The sequence below is a fragment of the Pelodiscus sinensis genome, chromosome 5 (assembly GCF_052426305.1).
Source record: "Pelodiscus sinensis isolate ZL-2025 chromosome 5, ASM5242630v1, whole genome shotgun sequence".
Taxonomy (NCBI): Eukaryota; Metazoa; Chordata; order Testudines; family Trionychidae; genus Pelodiscus; species Pelodiscus sinensis.
Genome location: NC_143056.1, coordinates 124,630,656 through 124,648,523, shown reverse-complemented (window position 1 = coordinate 124,648,523; position 17,868 = coordinate 124,630,656). Strand labels below are relative to the sequence as shown.

At 60.6% G+C, this 17,868-nt stretch overlaps 1 protein-coding gene across 2 annotated transcripts in view; it reads left to right on the top strand.

Annotated features, from left to right (window-relative positions):
- Positions 1-17,608, top strand: part of PKP3 (plakophilin 3) — a 44,180-nt gene extending 26,572 nt beyond the window's left edge. For both annotated transcript variants that reach the window (XM_006131652.5, XM_089778711.1), the window contains 9 exons: positions 136-340; positions 4,290-4,464; positions 5,066-5,183; positions 6,585-6,752; positions 7,587-7,769; positions 8,544-8,697; positions 9,788-9,980; positions 10,587-10,674; positions 13,857-17,608. In XM_006131652.5, the coding sequence (XP_006131714.4) occupies positions 136-340; positions 4,290-4,464; positions 5,066-5,183; positions 6,585-6,752; positions 7,587-7,769; positions 8,544-8,697; positions 9,788-9,980; positions 10,587-10,674; positions 13,857-13,892 (1,320 nt within the window). In that variant the 3' untranslated portion in view covers positions 13,893-17,608. The remainder of the gene's footprint in view (positions 1-135; positions 341-4,289; positions 4,465-5,065; positions 5,184-6,584; positions 6,753-7,586; positions 7,770-8,543; positions 8,698-9,787; positions 9,981-10,586; positions 10,675-13,856) is intronic.
- Positions 17,609-17,868: the final 260 nt, after the last annotated feature.

Below are 17,868 nucleotides of genomic sequence, written 5' to 3'. Positions count from 1 at the left end.
TGGCGGTGTCCCCAGAGGTCCTGCTGTGCATTGTGGGGAGCCTCCCATGAACATGAGCTAGTGGTGACCCAGGGGAAGACTCCTGGGTCTGCAGGCCCGGCCCCCTTCTCACCCGCCACCCCGCCTCCCTTCCAGGCTCGCAGCCTCCAGGCCGTGCCCAAGCTGGTGAAGCTTTTCAACTGCTCCAATCAGGAGGTGCAGCGCCATGCCACTGGCGCCATGCGCAACTTCATCTACGACAACGCTGAGAACAAGCTGGCGCTGGTGGAGGAGAACGGCATCTATGAGCTGATGAGGACGCTGCGCGAGCAGGATGACGAGCTGCGGAAGAACGTCACGGGTCAGTGTAGGGGGAGGGAGCAAGAGGGCGGGTGGGAAAAGGGAAGTTGGTCCTTGTTATCCCTCCCGTGCAAAATCACAGCCGCCTTCTTCCCCAGATCCCACCGCTGGCTCCTGTTCAATGTCCCCCTCCTTGCTTTCCCACCTTCCATGCACATGCTGCTTTTGCAGCCTGCAGAGGGCCCTAGTCCTCAGTGAGGAGCAGCCACCTGAGAGCACGGAAACCATTGGAAAGCTTTGCTCAGACTCATGACACGGAGGCTCCATGTCTCAGCAAAGGCTAACAAGATCCGGTGGCTTTTAAAAGAAATCTCTCTTTGGGTGGAGCGAAGCCTGGACATTTTCAGCTCAGCAAGAAGTTTGCCAGAAACTTTGGGCACATCTAAAACAGGGGGTTGTCCTGAGAGTACTGAGCACCCCCTCACCCCAGTGGGTGTTCCCAGCCAGCTGAATAGGTGATAGCACATTCTTCTGGGATCAGCCAAAAATGTCCAAACCTCATTCTCACTCCTTCAACTCCCATTGTAGTTCCACGAGATCTCCAACAGGTGGCACTAGACTAGGTAGATATTGGAAGAGGAAAGCATTTGAATTGGGCTAGTTGACATGTTGATGAAAAAAATATTTTTGGTCAACATTTCCAACTTTTCCGAAAAAATGGGAAACAAATATGTCGGAGCTGTTTTGGCTGGTTCTAGGTTAGGGTTCGAATAAGAAGCTGTCAAACCTTCTTGCCCAGGAGCAATGGCAGTAGGGGCCATGGCTCCTCAGCCTCTGAGGCTGCATGCTCATGCCTCCTCTCCTGGACCTACCTAGCGAGGGTTCAGAGTGGCTGGTGGAGTGCAGAAGGCCTGGAGGTTAGAACACTGGCTGGGCACTTGGGAGACCTGGCTTCAGACTTCTTGTGTGACCTTGGGCACTTTTCAAAGAGCACTAGGCCCCGAAATGCTGTGTGACTCTAGCCCAGGGGTGGGCAGTAATTTTTGCAGGGAGGATCACTTCACTAATTTTGGTAGTGGCTGCAGGCTGGGCCTTCTCAGGTGGAAGGGGCGGTTCCCTCTAGGTGCTGCGTGCTCCTGGCGGGAGGGAAGACTCTGCATGCTTCCCCGTCCCCGGCCAATCGAGGCCTGGGGGCGGGGAAGCCCGTGAAGTCTCTTGTCCCCTGCCCCCACCCTGCCAGGGGTTTTGAACAGCCAGTGGTTCCCTCTAGGCGCCACGCCCTGACAGGGGGAGGAGACTTTGTGGGCTCCCCGGCTCTCAGGCCAAACGGGACCTGTGGGTGGGGCCGTGCGCAAAGTCACGCGCTGTTCAAAGCAGCCGGCAGCTCCCATGAGGCTCCATAAGCCCCTGGCAGGAGGGATGGGGGGGGGAGCTGCCAGCCATTTTGAACAGCGCATTTCTTTGCGCACTCCCCCGCTCAGGGGCGGGGGCATGGCAAGGCAGCCACAGGTCAGATCAAATGGCTTGGTGGGCTGGATTCAGCCCAAGGTCCGTATCTTGCCCACCCCTGCTCTAGCCCTTGGTCTCTGCGCAGGTCCCCACTCCCAAGCGGGGGTGAATAGCCCGGCCCTGCGCCGCAGGAGTGTGGTGCGGGGAATCCATTCCCTCAGGAGGCGCTGTGGGGTGGAACCGTCCAGGCTCCCTGCGTACAAAGTGCCGGCGAGGCGGGGGCTGTGCCAGGCCCTCTTGGCGGCTCCGCTCTCTTTAGAGCTGACGGGGCCAACGTGACTCGACTGGACAGTGCTGAGGCCTGGTGGTTACTTGGCCTCGTTCTGAGGCAGGCCGGGGAGCCAGGGCAGGGAGCACAGCAAGGGAGAGGCCGCTGGCGGAGCAGGAGGCCTCCGTTTTTGGAGCGCAGATCCCTCTGCCCGCCTGGTGCTGACACCGGCCGTCAGGGCCCCTGGGCGTGCCAGAGCACCGGCACCTGAACCCTGCTCTCAGGTGCTGGCACTCAAGGGACAGGCAGCCTTGGTTACTGAACAGCCAGGTCTTATCACTGGGGACCAGGCAGGGCTCTAGCAAGGAAAGAAGGCCCTTGGGTGGCTGGGAAGCTCAGACAGTCCTGCCCGGCAGGTGGGAGGAGGGACTAGCCCGCCAGGCTGCCCTGGCATGAGAAGGGAAGCTGTTCCTTTTAGGTAACCAGGTGGGGCGACACCCCAGGAGCCTGCTGCTAAGAGGTGGGGCTGAGGCAGAGAGAGATGGGGGAGGGAGACAGCCGTCTCCTAGCCAGCCTGGCTGCTGGAGAGAGCCGAGGGAGCAGGGGGATGGGTGGGAGGGGTGTGCGAGAGCCGTGGCCAGGGGCCAGGCTCCACCTGGCTCTGTGTCTGGCTGGCAGGAATAGCAGAGCTTACAGTTGCCTCCATTACCAAGGCTTTTGCTAATCCTGCCTGCCAGATTCGGGTTGTCTCAGCTAATACCAGGGCTAATGGGAAAGCCGGGCCCAGTGATGCGAAGGGCTTAATGCAGCGTAATGGAGTCTGTGAACATGGTTTTAGTTAAATGCAGCTGGAGGCAACACCACCCGAGGCAGACCAGCCCTGCACACAGGGAGTGCCTGGCAGGCAGGGGCCTCCTCGGCGGGTCGCACTGCCTCTGGGGAGGTCAGAGCTGTCCCCCATGGGGCTGGGCCCTCATTGCGCAGAGCCTCAGCCAGGGAATCTGGGGCCTAACGCATGAGCAGTGGGGGGGCTGTGGGGTTGAGTGCCTCTAGGCAGGCTCACAGCAGCCCGGGGAGGTATTAGCCCCATTTGACAGCTGGGGCTCAGACCCAAAGCCTCACGTGGCGACCTACCCTGGGGCACAGGGAGAGTCCTGGTGGAGCTGGGAATTGCACCCAGGCTTGCGTCCCAGGCCACGCTCCTAGCCCTAGCGGGGCAGCCAGACGCCTCACTCCCTCCTGCCAGGGAGCTGCTGTGCCGCGGAGGCTTTGGGGAGCTCTGGACTGCAGCACACGGCACGTAACCAGCCTGAGGGGCTGCCCTGCTCTGACACGTTCCTGGGAACTTGCTGGGACCCGCTCCCCAAACTGGGTGTTTCTTGGAGCAGCGCCCCAGCGCCGCCGCTTTGCTTGGCATCAGAGCGGCTGGAACAGGTCCCTGCACAGCTTGGATTCACACTGAGTCTGTCTCCTCCCAGCTCCTGCTGTGGGTTATCAGTCAGCCGGTGGCAGGCACTGGCTGCTCCTCGGAGCTGCAGGTCTCCCTTCCCAGCCGTCTGTGCCTGATACTTGTGTGTCGGTGTCACTGGAGCTGCTGATAATTAGACCCTCCCCACCCCCTGGAGGCTGCCCATCCACATGGGGCCTGCCCGATTCGGTGCAGAGTGCAGCATGCCTGCCATTTTGGGGGTCCCTGCATGGGTGTTTCTGAGCTTTGGAGTATCTTCCAACGGGAGTGGGGATGTAAAATCCCATGTAATCAGTGAGGTTTAACTGGTTAACCCATTAAACAGGATCCCAGATGGGTGACCACTCCAGCCCAGCCCATGGGCCTGCCAGCTTTGCCGGGCCCATGCAGGGAGATGCCAGCCCCCTCCCTGGCCCACGGCACAGTCAGCCCAGCGGGACTGGAGCAGCCCTCTGCAGGTGGGGGCTGCTCCCGGGTGCCGGTTCACCATTACCCATAAGCATCCCCCGGTTACCCATTCACATCCCTAATTGGAGGAGTCCTCTGAGGGCTGCCTGTTCCCACAGTGACAGGTCAGAGGCTGGTAGCTGTGGGCTGTCTGGGGGGACTCAGTGACTCAGGTGAGGGGGGCAGAGCTCCCTTGCTGCTGGAGCCCCATGGCGAGCCGGGAGCAGCCGCACCCGCGCTCTGGGAGGCGAGCGTGTGAGCCTGGCGGGGCAGCTAGCCTGGCAGTCTAGTCAGAGGAAGGGGAGCATGAACCCCAGTGCAAATGGCTCAGCGCCTCATCCAGCCTGGCTGCTCAGTGCTGCTTTCTGTGGCTGGCAGGGATCCTGTGGAATCTCTCCTCCAGCGACACCCTAAAGGACCGGCTGGCTCGGGACACGCTGGAGCATCTCACCGACCTGGTCCTGACCCCACTCTCCGGCACAGGCAGCGCCGCCATCATCCAGCAGAACGCCTCAGAAGCGGAGATCTTCTACAACTCCACAGGCTTCCTCAGGTAAAGGTGCGGCCAGCTCCTGGGCACGGAGAGCCGGCCCGCTGCCCTGGCCACGGAGCCACGCAGGCTGGGAGAGCTCTGGGCCACACAGCAACGGAGGCTTTCTCCCTTCCACTCTAGGTGCCACTAGTGGTTCTGGCTCCCCTGTGTTAAGGCCACACCCTCTGGGCAGGCTACTATATCCCTGCCATCCTCATGCTGCAGGAACTGGGGAGCCGGCAGGGTCAGGCAGCAAAGCCTAGCTCAGGAATAGGGACACTGCAGGATCTCCCTTGGCAGCATCGACTGCTGTTGGAAATAGGATCCCCTCCCTACATGGGCAGGGGCTCTGGCCTGGCAGAGGAGGGTATCCCAGCAGTCTGGGGGTATGGGAGACTCTTCCATACACTGCTGTGTGACGCCAACAGGCGGAGCCAAACCTGGGACCTGTGGGGCTTAGTGCAGGAGTTGCTGCGGGGGCTAAAAGCCGGCTGGCTCTTGGCTAAGGCAGCCGAGCAGAGTCATCACTCTCTCTGTAAGTGGGCTCAGTGCCCCTAGACAGGACAGTGCACCGCACCCCAGAGGCGTGTGGGTCACGCTGTGCCCTGGGCTCCCCCGGCAGGAATCTCAGCTCTGCCAGCCAGCAGACCCGGCAGAAGATGCGTGAGTGCCACGGGCTGGTGGACTCCATGATCAATTACATCAACAGAGCTCTGGAGGTGGGGAAGTCAGAGGACAAGGTGAGTCCCTGGAGGGAGTCTGCATCTGCCCCTCTGTGCTACAGACCCTCGTCTCCACTGCTTAGAGCTGCCAGCCTAGGTGGGGTACGGTTCAGTGTGGCGGGGCGGGGTGTGTGAAACTCTGTTCTTGTTGCTGCTTCCTCCTGGCTCTGAGCAGGACATCACTGCAGGGCCAGCTTCCTTGGTCGTCCCCCGCACACACACACCTGAGGTTCAGTGGGCTCTGCCCCAAAGGAGGTGACCTCCTCCACCCCCCAGCAGCACAGCATGGGCACCCACCCTGAGCTCCGCCAGCCCCCAGACTCCCCTGCAGGGCGGGTCTGACGGCAGCTGGTGCTGGGCCGTGTCACCCCAGCTTGAGAACAATGGGGTGTTTCCAGCAGGGCCTGTCCCAGCCAGCCTGCAGCTCGTCATGGCTCTGGAGAGCAGGCCGGGGCAGCAGAGTGCCCTGGAGCCGCTCCAAGGTGCAGTGAGGGCTGGGGAGAGCAGGCGTGTAGGGCCCCATGGGCAGCCAGACTCCTAAAGCTGCTGCTGTCAGAGCCCTTTGCTGAGCAGCTGCCAGCTTCCCAGAGCCCTGGGCCAGCTCATTGACCGTGGGCCACCCCGAGCCTGGATACCAGGGAGATGGGCCCCTTAGACACGCCTGGCTGAGGGCTTTGTTGGCACAGTGGCACTGTGGGAGCATTAACCCAGCCCTGGGGAGAGGCCCTGTCCCCAGCCCCTCTTTGGCTGGGCCCAGGCTCTCGTCCAGTGGTTTTCAAAGTACGAGTCGCAGCCCAGGACTGGCATGTCAGGCACTGGGTCACCTTGCTGCAGGGTGGCCAGGTGACCAGCGGGGCGCTAAGGCAGCTCCCTGCCTGCCCTGGCACCGCAGATCGCACTGCGCCACGGCAGCAGCCAGCTCAGGTCTGGCTCCTCGGCGGGAGGAGGGAGAAACAGGGCTCCATGCGCTGCCCCCATCCTGAGTGCCGTCTCTGCATTCTCATTGGCCAGGAACCAGCCAATGAGAGCTGGGGGCGGTGCCCGTGGAGGCGAGCCATGCCCAGAGCTGTTTTGTGCACTGGCTGCTGGCTGCTTGCAGGGCGCAGCATGGCCTGCGGTGCCAGTCTTGAAACCTCCCTTATCACCACCACTGACTGGGACCTGCTACGCTGAGCCCACGCCTCCACCCCTGTTTCAACCCTGAGCTCCCCCCAAACCTGGATCCCCTCCTGCACCCCAAGCCCCCCAGCCCCACCCTGGAGCCCGCGCAAGGCCAAAGATGTAATTCTGGTGGGTTGCAAGCATCCAGCATTTTCTGCAACTGGGTTGTGAGAAAAAAAAGTTGGAAAACTGCTGCTCTGCCATGTGGGCTCTGCACAGCCAGCCCGCTGGGACTGACCTGCCCTCCCCCACCCACAGAGTGTGGAGAACGCCGTGTGTGTGCTGCGGAACCTCTCCTATCGCCTGTACGACGAGATGCCCCCTTCCTCGCTGCAGCGGCTGGAGGGGCACCGGAGGGGCGATAACACTGCTGGGACAGGGGAGCTGGTGGGCTGCTTCAGCCCCCAGGGCAGGAGAACGCGAGAGGTGAGAACGGGGGGAAGGCACATCGTGTGCGGCAATGGGAGGAGCAGGAGGGGCTCGAATCAGCCGTGGCCACTGAGTGATGTCTTGGGGCGCTACAATGAGGGGCGAGCAGCGGTGTTCCCTGTAAGCTGAGCGCTTGGGCAGCTGCCCAGGAGAAATTCAGGGGCTGCCCAGCTGATTAGCAGAGTGCCCTCAGTCGGCAGCCTGTGTTTCTACTGGTGGTGCACACCTGCACGTGCTTCGGTGCATCTAACAAAATGTATCCCGCTCATGGATGGAAAAAATGAAAGGGAACATTGGTGAACAGATAATTCCTCCAGCTAATTCAGCCCATTGCAGCCAGGGTGCATCTCTCCTTGGCTCCAGTGGACGGTGGCTCAGGCCCTGTGTGAGTGTGAGATGTCTGTGAGACACACTCCCACCCCCCCATTTCCCTGTAGGATACAGTGGGCGACACAGCCCTTTGTGAGCCCTGCAAGGGCCTGTCACACAGGCTGAGAAGAAACAGGCCATAGGAGTCACCTGGTGCTCTTCCGAGCCTGTGATTGGCTGGGAGCCTAAGCAGTTCCCATGAGAGAAGTTGGCATTTGCAGCCGGGTTCCGCACATACTTGTGTGTCTGGCTGTAGCAGGCTCCCAGGAGGCGCCTGCACGGCCGGCTGAGCACACAGGTCACAGACCCAGGGAGGCGCTGGGTGCTCCTGGTGGCCCGGGTGATAGGGAGGAGATGGGGGTGCTAGGGAAGGACACATAGGGGAGGAGATGGAGGCGAGAGGGAAGCCGGGCCCCCTGTAGGGCTGCGTTTGTTTCCTGATGGCCTCTCCCCACCCACCAGCACATGAACACAGACCTGGTGACCTTCACGGAAGTCTCCAAGGACCCCAAGGGGATGGAGTGGCTCTGGAACCCGCAGATCGTGGGCATCTACAACCGGCTGCTGCAGCGCTGCGAGCTGAACAAGCACACCACGGAGGCGGCCTCGGGGGCGCTGCAGAACATCACGGCCGGAGACCGGCGGGTGAGGTTGGGCGCCGGGACGGGCCCAGGCTGAGGTCTTTCCCTTGGCCAGGGAGGTGTGTGACAGGTTAGCGAGAAGAGCAGTGCCCACTGCCCACCCATGCCCGGCTCTGGCTCAGACGGGGCTCTCGAAGGCCACCGCTGCAGAGAGGCTCAGCCCGAGGCTGGACTCCATGGTGGGGCAGTGCAGGGGGGCTGTCTAGCCCCCGGGCTTCTGGTCCCCTCTGCCAGCATGGGGCACCGTGGTGGCCCATGTCACTGTCTGTATGTTAGGGTGGGCGCATGGCCCCTGCCCTCGCTGGCACCAGGGGAAATGCCCCAGAAAAAGGAAGAGGGAGCAGCAGAGGGGTGGGGGGAAGGACCCAAATCCCAGCAGTGGCTGGTGCTCCGAGGGGTCAGCCTGAGCTGAGCCTCTGTGCCCACCTTCTAGGAAGTGATGCCACCAGCCCTGCTCTCGTGCCCCAGGGCCCACCGGGATCTGGCAGCTGGTAGCGTTCGGGGAGCAGACGTGCCTGTAGCCCGCCCGACTGCGGCGCACTTGTGTCCGGGGCAGCACTTGCGGGGCAGGGTGAAGTACGGGTGTGAGGGGGCAGGGAAGGCACCACCAGAGGGGGCCCCACCCTGAGAATGGGGCCAAGTGAGGCTGGGGAAAGGGCTGTGGCTGCTGGCAGAGCCAGGTGGATGCCTGGGTGCTGAGGGGGTACCTGGGCCAGGAAGGAGGCGGTATCGAAAGGCAGGACTCTGTAACGCTCGCTTTCCCAACCCCCACGCGCAGTGGGCCGGGGTGCTGAGCAGGGTGGCACTGGAGCAGGAGCGGATCCTGAACCCCGTGCTGGACCGAGTCCGCACGGCCGACCATCACCAGCTGCGCTCCCTGACCGGGCTGATCCGCAACCTGTCCCGCAACACGCGCAACAAGGACGAGATGGGTGAGTGCCGGGGCGGGGCCGGGGGAGAGCCCAGAGCCCAGGGCAAGGCAGCTGGGGGCAGAGGGGCTAGCGCCAAAGGCTGCCTGTCTGGGAGCCCTTCCCTCTCAGGGGCAGCGTCCCCACAGCTCTCCCTGGGGCCAGCCAGGCCTAGCTCGTTCTCCTCACTCCCCGGGGTCGTTCCAGGGGGGCCCAAACACAGCTGAGTAGGTTTGGTATGTGCCCCAATATGGAGGTGAGGTGTGTAGGGGGTTGGGGCCGAGGGTTGGGAGTGTGGGAGGGAGCTCGGGGGCAGCGGGTTGGGGGGAAGGTTCCAGCTGCGGGTGACGACTCTGAGGCATCGCTGGGGATAGGAGTTTGGGGTGCAGCTGTGCCACAGGGCTGTGGCAAGGAAGAGACCTCCCCCAGCCCTCCGCTGCCGCAGCCTCTTGGGGCCAGGTGAGGGGCACCTCTCCCCAGCCGCAGCCAGTCTAGCGGGGCCCAGGGAGGGGCTCCTCTCCCCACCGGCCCAGCCCTTGGTAGCCGGTTGCCTGGCCATGCAGCTTTCAGGGAACTTAGGGCACGACCCCTCTGCGCACAGAGCCGAGCACTGGCCGCCTTTTGCCATGTGCCCAGAGGTTGCCGGGGCGGGTGTGATCTCCGTGATGACAGAACACACAGTGCATGGCTCCCGGCTACGCCAGGCCTCTCGCCCTCCTTGGCTGCCGGCATGTCCAGGCCCCCCACTGGCTCGCCCCAGATGCTGCAGCAGCATTTCCCAAGCTGAGCCCCGATCTGTTGACTGCTTGTGCGTCTGAGCTTCCCCGGTGCTGGGCCCTGCAGCTGTTCCGCGGGCGGGGCCACGCACAGCCCTGGCTCTGTCCTCGCTGGCTTTTGCACCCCCCTTCGTTTGGTGCCAGCTGGGAATTGTGTGGCGCTGCTGCTGCGTTAGGCCATTTGCTGCACCCACTGGCTTCTCTCCCCGTCGTGCCTGTGGCTCGCCCGTCAGCCAGGCCGCTGGCCACCTCCTCTCCAAGTTGGTGGCTGCGCGGTTCCCAGGCTTGGCCCCCGCCCACCGTGCCGAACCCTGACCCCAGCCCGTTTGCCTCGGCAGCAACCAAGGTGGTGAACCATCTGATTGAGAAGCTCCCCGGGAGCGTGGGCGAGAAGGAGCCCCCTGCCGACGTCATCGTGAACATCGTGGCCGTGCTGAACAACCTGGTGGTGGGGAGCTCCGTTGCCGCCCGCGACATCGTCTACTTCGACGGCCTCCGGAAGCTCTTCTACATCAAGAAGAAAAGGGACAGGTGGGAGCCAGCCCAGTGAGGCCGCCCTCAGCCCTGCCCCTCAGCTCCCGGCACCCAGGAGCTCAGCTCAGGTCAATGCCTGAGACCCCTTTCCTGGTCTGCCTTTTCCCGACCAGTCTGGTGGCAGGCAAAGGACTTCCTGCCACTGCACCCCCTGCTGAGCTTGGGCCGGTCAGAGTCCCTGCTACTCACTCTAAGAGCTGCCCCAGGACCACTGAGTGTGTCTTCTCACCAGGAATTGCTCCCACGGAGTCATCCTAGGTCCTTACACCAGAGGAGCGCACCTTGGGGAATAATTCCCTCGCCCCGATATGTGTATGGACACTTCTAGTCCCCCCGCCTTATCTTCCCAGGAATCAGCTGTCCCATGTGTCAGTAACTTCTCCAGCCGCACCCAGCATGGCGGTTATGTGAGGGGCCCTCAGAGTGGAGCAGTGACCATCTGGTCCTGGCGTACTCCATTGGTTCTCCTCTCCGCTCTCCCCTCCCCAAATCCCCAGCCTTTGTTCATAGCGCCTCTCCCAGAGCACGGCCCCACGGTGCCAGACGGACTCTAGTGGGAGAGGAGCAAAGAGCATCATTGTGTCCTCTGTGTGTTTGCCCTAGCTCGGACAGCGAGAAGTCCTCCAGGGCGGCGTCCAGCTTGCTGGCCAACATGTGGCAGTACGCCAAGCTTCACCGGGACTACAAGATGGTACGCTCCTCCCTGAGTCACTAGCTCAGCTGAGCCTCTGGCTGGGTGGTTCCTCTCTCGCCCGGGCCAAGGGTTGGTTTGTCCCTGGTGGGAGTTTTCCTGCTGTTGATCTGAAGGCATTGTCCAGACTAGGACAAAGAGAGTGGTGCTAGGGAGAGTGAGCAGATGTAGGGAAACCAAGAGAGCTGGTCTGAAACTTTTCCACGCAATGGGTTTCCATGGGGCAAGGGGATTTTTTCCATCCCCACGTGTTCGACGGGTACGTGCTGCTATCGGTGAGAAAGCATCCAGTGGCTTTGCTTCGATAAACTCAGCGGCTGCGTCTAGACTGGCATGATTTTCTGCAAATGCTTTTAACAGAAAAGTTTTCTGTTAAAAGCATTTGCGGAAAAGAGCATCTAGATTGGCACAGACGCTTTTCCACAAAAGCACTTTTTGCGGAAAAGCGTCCGTGTCAATCTAGACGCGCTTTTCCACAAAAAAGCCCCGATCGCCATTTTTGAGATCGGGGCTTTTTTGTGCAAAACCAGTCTGAGCTGTCTACACTGGCCCTTTTGCGCAAAAGCTTTGCACAAAAGGACTTTTGCCCGAATGGGAGCAGCATAGTATTTCCGCAAGAACACTGACAATCTTACATGAGATCGTCAGTGTTCTTGCGGAAATTCAAGCAGCCAGTGTAGACAGCTGGCAAGTTTTTCCACAAAAGCAGCTGCTTTTGCGGAAAAACTTGCCAGTCTAGATGCAGCCAGCATGTTTCACTTCAACTTGATTGTTCTCATCCCATCGTGAGACACATTAACATTACCTGATAGGACACGTGCTGCCTGAAATGGTTTCAACGTCAACATTTTTCAGAGTTGCTGATTCGAGTCCCACGGCTCAAACTCGAGTCTGACTTAAGTCGCCTAGGTGACTCGACTTGAGACTCGACTTGGGTTCATTGTTTGTGACTTGAGACTCGACTTGAGACTTGCTAATTTTGTTAAATCGACGATATTTGTTAAATTCCGATATTGATGGCTTGTACAAAAGTGACTTGAAATTTTTTTAAATTAAGACTTGAGACTCAACTTGGGACTTGACTCAAAAGTGACTTTAGGGACTCGAGACTCGACTTGAGACTTGAACTGTAGTGACGTGAGACTTGACTTGGACTTGACAATGATGACTTGAAGACAACACTGACATTTTTTAATCCAAACCTTTCAGAATTTGTGCTGCAAGGAAATTCCAAACTCTGTTTTTGTTCCAAACGTTGGAATTTCCCATCAAGGTTAAGTTCATTTTTCTACAGCCCCAGTAACTCCCCTGTCGTGGCAAGCAGGGAGCCTGAGTGCTTCGTTTGTGGGTGCTTGGTTGAGTTTGCTTTGCCCGTCTGCAAAGCCCCGTTGAGACGCAGGCTAGCACACCGAAGCTGGCTGCGTGGAGCTCAAACTTGACGCGTCTAGACGTTAGCTAAAGGCTTCCTGCGCCCCTTTCACTCCTGTTTGAGCAGCAAGGAGGAAGCAGCCCAGGCAGGCTCCAGGGAATAATTCACCCCCAGGAAGACACATGTCAGCCGTGGGTCCAGCAGATGGTGGTGGTGGGCAGGAGGAGGCTGGTATTCAAGGGCCGTTGCTTTAAAAACTGGAAGTTCATTCAGACGGGAGAGGGGTGTGGAACAGGGTCTCACCCAACCTTGCCTTGGTTTCCCTACTGTGTCAGCCAGGGGGACCAACTTGCTTGCCAGTTCATCAGGGAACCTCCCACCAGGGTGTTTCTTTGGCTTTTGCCAGGGCTGTAGACACAGTTCAGCTTCCGTCCGAACAGGAAAACCCAGACCCTGCTGCCTGCCCTGTTCCCAGCCAGCCCTTTGCCTGGCCTAGCAGAATGAGAAAGGGCCCCTCCAGAAGTCTTCCCATGGCTCCCCCTTAAATGACCTGCTGGTTGGCCTGTTATCTCACCCGCTGGGAGAGGCAGCTAGTTAGTGACAGGTGGGGGCTAAGCCCAACTCTCCCCTATGCCTGTTCAAGGGCCCCCCATCCTGGGGCAGTGCATGGGAAGGCAATGGGGAGCTATGGCCACCCTGTCAGCCTGCACGTGGCCAGGTGTCCACGGACAAGCGGCTCTGCTCAGCGACTGTCCTTATGCTCAGTTCTCTGCCTCCGGGGATTTTAAAATGATCTAGTCTTGGAGTCAGGGCGCTAGGTGGCAGGGCAGGAGAGTGACACCCCACTCCAGTGATCTCTTTAGTCCTCGCTTTGGGGCTGGCCCAGGGAGTGACATCCCAGGTGACTGTGGGCAGCTTCTTCCATCCAAACAGCAAGCACAGCCAGCTAAGGGGGCCCGTGCGGCAGGGGCCTGAGCACAGCGTCCCTACACTTCCTGGGCGCAGCATGAAACCTGGGGTGAATTCTCCAGGGAACAGCCTCTTCCTGGCTTGCCCCAATTCCTCATCGGGACATCCCCACAACATGGCACAGGGGCTGCTGTGAGAGCTCCGGGTCGCCTCTGAAATCCAAGGGGGAGCCCACGGAGCCCATCAATCCTTGCTCCATCTTGACCTGAGGTGTTAAGATGGAGCCGGGTGGGCTGGGACCCCGTCGCCTCTTGCAGGAGGCTCCTTGGTGCTCAGTGCGAAGGCACCTGCTCCATCGGAAGCACACTGGAGGCGCCCTGGGCTGTCTGTGGAGATGCCGGTGCAGCCCTGGGGCGAGAGCTTTGTTGTGCCTCGTGGCTGTCTAGGAAATGCAGAAGCAGCCGGTTCATGAGAGTGGGCAGGGAGCTACCTGAGGGTCCTCATTCCCCTCCCTGTCTCTCACTGCCTCGCCACTCCTGGTTCTGCTCTCCCCACAGCGGCTTCCTCGCTCCTCCTCCATTTCCTTGGCCCGTTAGCGCCAGGTGACCAGACGGTCTAATGGTATCCAACCCCTATTAGGGAAAAATGGCCCAGAGACAACCAAGGGAGGGGACAACTTGGGCTATCGGTCCTCAGCCTGGTTACAGCCTCACCTTGGTGTGAGCAGCTAGTGCTGCATGAAGGAGCAGGGTTTTCCCTGGCCCATATGAGGGATTTGGAGGGTTCAGCGTCCCGGGGTCCGACTGTCAGAGGGTGGCGGTAGAGGGGCACTGTGGAGACCGTAGGCCTGCAGGTGTGATTTCCCTCCCCTCCTCTCTCCTGAGCATCCGTTTGTCTCTTGCAGAAGGGCTACCGGAAGGAGGATTTCCTAGCTCTGTAAGGACGGGAGTCCCAGGAGCAGCTGAGCCCGGACTGACCAGCCCTGACTCGCCCAGTGAAAAGGATCCTCTCAGCAGCACAGGCTGCAGCGTGTCTCCCCTTGCTGCAGCTCCCATCCTCCTCCTCCCTCGCGACCCCGCAGCAGCTTGGCTGGCCTGTCTCATTTCTGCCCCTGTTCCAGCTTCGTCTTCAAGCCAGCCGGGAGCCGCTCCTCCGCGGGGAACATCGGCCTTTGCTCCAGCCGCACTGCTCTGTGCAGGCCCGGGGGAGAGATCAAAGGATTCCCCTCCCTCTGGCAGGCCCTGCGGATGTCACACGAATCCTGCCAGCACCTGTGAGGACACCAAGAGGTCGTTGCAAGGTCTTCTTGGACCTCTGGATTACTCCTACCCCAGTATGTCTCTATGTAACTATTCCCCGTGCACCCCGCTCCTCCAGGAACTTGTATTTTATAAATGAAGGGGGATCTCAGCTCCTTCCTGGGGGCTAGGCTGCAGAGCGGAAGGGTGCACACAGGGGGACACTGGTGTCAGGAGCCTTCGGCTTCCTGGGGTTCCTGGGGCCGTGGTGAGGGGCTGGGGCTTATATCATGCTCACAAACGTGTTGGGAAGAGGGGTGGCTATGGGGTGGGCTTGCGGCTCGGGGTTGAAAGGAATAAGGCGAGACGGTCTGTTAACAAGCCCAGGCCTGGTCGGAGGCGACCGTCCGGAGCCGGGGACAGAAACGTGAAGCTACTCAGAACTTCCCAGGCGTGGTCTTCAGCCTGGCTTCTGTAGAGCGAGTTACCTTGTAAACCAGGGTCCCACTGACAACCAGACCCTCCTCCCAGGGACCCTTCCCCTCTGGTGCCTGTCCAGGGGTGAGCTGGCAGGCCCTGTGCCAATCGGGGCAGCTCCCTCCCTAAAGCAGCTCCAGGGCCAGTCTGACTCTGGCGTTCCCCACCTGTTTCCGGGTTGCGTTCTAGGTCAGCCCAGCAGCACTTCAGCAGCTCGCTAACTGGGGGGGTGCCTGGTGTGATCTGACAGTGACCTGGGCCTGGTTACCCCCCAGTGCACGTGTCTCTCACGGGGCCCCAGCTCTCGTGAGTTGCCACCGTGTGTGTGAGGTGTATTCAGCCCAGATGCCAGAGCGGGGCACGTTCTGGGCTGCCGGCCCAGGCACTCCAAGCAGGCTGGGCTTGGTCCCCACGCTCCCTTTGCTGGCTGCAGCGCCCCGAGGCGCTGGTGGGTGGGGTGGGAGCGCTGCCTGTTGGCCGGGTTTCGCTCCCTGCTCCCAACGGCCCGATACAAAGAGCTGGGAAAGCAGTTACTGCCGGAACAAACCAAACTCTCCAGGGAAACTTCAGTGCCTGAGCATGTGTGAGATCTTCCCCTTATGTAAGAGGGATGGGCCGAGCCAGTGGCTACAGGGAGCCAGTCTGAGCTGCCTGGGAGGATTATCAATCCCAATGGCCTAGTGCTCGCCTGGCAGACAGGCCACACCTGTGGGATGGAGGGCGCCGCTCTGTTGGGTAGTAAAGACTCCCGGGCGCTCCTGCCGCACGCAGCGTCCTTCCCGGGTTCCAGACTGGAGCAGGACATTCTGCCCAGTTTCAGCTTCATTTCTCTTTCTGAAAGCTGGCTCAGAGCCGCGCCCATGCTCCCTGCAGAGGGGGCTGCAGTTCACTGGCTGGGGAGGTTGCAGGGGCTTGGCTTAGCTGCACCTGCAGCCAGCAGCACTTAGCGGCAAAAGCGGATGAAGCTCCTGGCTTGGCCTGTGCTGTTTGGGTGGAGGACGGTAGCTTTAAGCAGCCTTACTGCTCCCTCGGCTGCCTTGTGTGATAGGAAGGAGGCTGGGTGGGGGCTGCTGACGGGGAGCTGCTCTCTGCTTTGGCAACGCACGGCACAGAGCCGGCGGGCCCGTCTGGGGAGCTGTAACCCAGCAGCACTCCTGCCGTGAGCAGGTGGCCTGCTGTGCCCCCCAAAGGGTTAACCAGCTGGCCTGCCCTTGGGCTGCGGGGGCCAGAGGAGTCCCACACTCCTGGACTTTGGCTCCCACATTAGCTCAGGGGCTGCAAGCAGAAGAGGTGCCTGGCATCAGCCCCAGCCCCCCCTTTCCCCCCAAGGTAATTCAGCTGCTCCCCACTGGCCTGGCCTCTGACACAAACCGGGAGGCTCTGACTGTGCTTGTCCCTGCTGCCGCTGGGACTGTGACGGTCAGTCCTGCGGTAGCCATGGGGCTGAGCGTGGGCCTGGCCCGGCGGTGTGCAGGGGGGCTCCTGCCTGGCCACGCTGGCGAGAAGCTCCCTGGCTCGGCTGTAACCCAGTGGTGTGTGGGTGAGTTCAGCTTTGGGTTTGTCCTCTGCAGGTTTTGCACCCTGGGGGCTCGGTTCCCCCGCAGGAGCATGGTTCCCCCACAGCTCTAGCTATGATGCCCCCTGCCCTGGGGGGGGGGGGGAATGGAGGAGGCTTCCCAGGGAGCATTTGGCTCCCACTGCCACAGGGTGGAGGAGGGGTTTGCAGCCTATTGGCCAACATTCACCAGGGAGAGGTGTTGCTTTGGCTAGAGGGAGCTGGGGGCATGGTCAGTGTAGGCTGAATATCGGGCAGAAGCTCCTAGGGAGGGCTCCCCCGGGGAAACGAGGGGTGGGCTGGCAGCCCCGCTGCCTGAGCCACTTAACATGCAACTGGACAAACACTGGGGCTGTGTCTACACTGGGCCACTTATTCCGGAAAATCAGCCGCTTTTCCGGAATAAGCTGCGAGCTGTCTACACTGGCCGCTTGCTTTTCCGGAAAAGCAACGACGCTCTACTGTACAAAATCAGCCGCTATTCCAGAAAAACTATTCTGCTCCCTCTCGGGCATAAGTCCTTATTCCGGAACACTGTTCCGGAAAAGGGCCAGTGTAGACAGCCCAGTAGTCTTTTCCGGAAAAAAGCCCCGATCGCGAAAATGACGCTCGGGGCTCTTTTCCGGAAAAGCGCGTCTACATTGGCCACAGACGCTTTTCCGGAAAAAGGGCTTTTCCAGAAAAGCAGCCTGCCAATGTAGACGCTCTTTTTCCGGAAAAACTGAAAACGGAATAGTATTCCGTTTTAAGCAGTTCCAGAAAAAGGTGCCAGTGTAGACACAGCCTGGGGATTATAGGAACCAGCCCGCTCGGCCCCTCCAGCTGTGGGACTAACTCACCGACTCTTTCCACCTCCCCTGTGCATGGGTTAGATGGGATGCCGGGCTGGGAGCCGTTTGCCATTCCCACAGTCTGGGCTGGGGGTCCTTTCTGAGGGCACGGGGCTCTGACCGGTGGAGGGGAGACCCTGTGTAAGTGCTGGAGCGTGCTGCCACCCTGGTGTTTCCCTAGAGAAAGCAAGTCAGACAAGCAAAGTGTTCAGGGGCTGGGTGGGGAGCAGAATGGAGCGGGGGAGTCTGGGTAATTCTGGTGGCTTTAGCAACAGGGACACGCTGCATCAGAGGAGGCCGTTCAGTGCCTGGGACAGAGACTTGAAGCTAGATGCTGCTATGCCCAGTGGCCCCAGGGTACTGCCGCCGGGAAGGGACGCTGGTTTGACCCCAGTGTAGCCGGCAGCAGTCTGGCCTCCACGCCCTTGGCTGGTGCCAAGCAGGGTTCCCAGGTGATGCTGGTGTCTCTTGGTGTGGCTGTCTCCCTAGTTACCTGGACAGTCTTCCCCAGCCAGGAGTGGAGTCATTTAAATAAAGGCTTTGGCCAGTGAGCGGCTCTTTCGGTGCTTCTGAGTCCTTTCCGGTGTGTTTACAAGGAGGAGGGGGGGAGGAGAAGGATGTGGCTGTCGGGGTAATGCTCCCACTATGCCCCAGCGCAGCCGGCTACCCATGGGCAGGGGCCAGCAGCAAGGGATAAGCTGTAGTCTGAGTGCTGCACCTCCTAGAGGCAGCAAGGCAATGCCAGGCCTCCACTGGTTTTCTGAAGGCCCCTTCCCGCCTTGGTCTGGCTCCGATCAGGTAACCCCAGGGCTATTT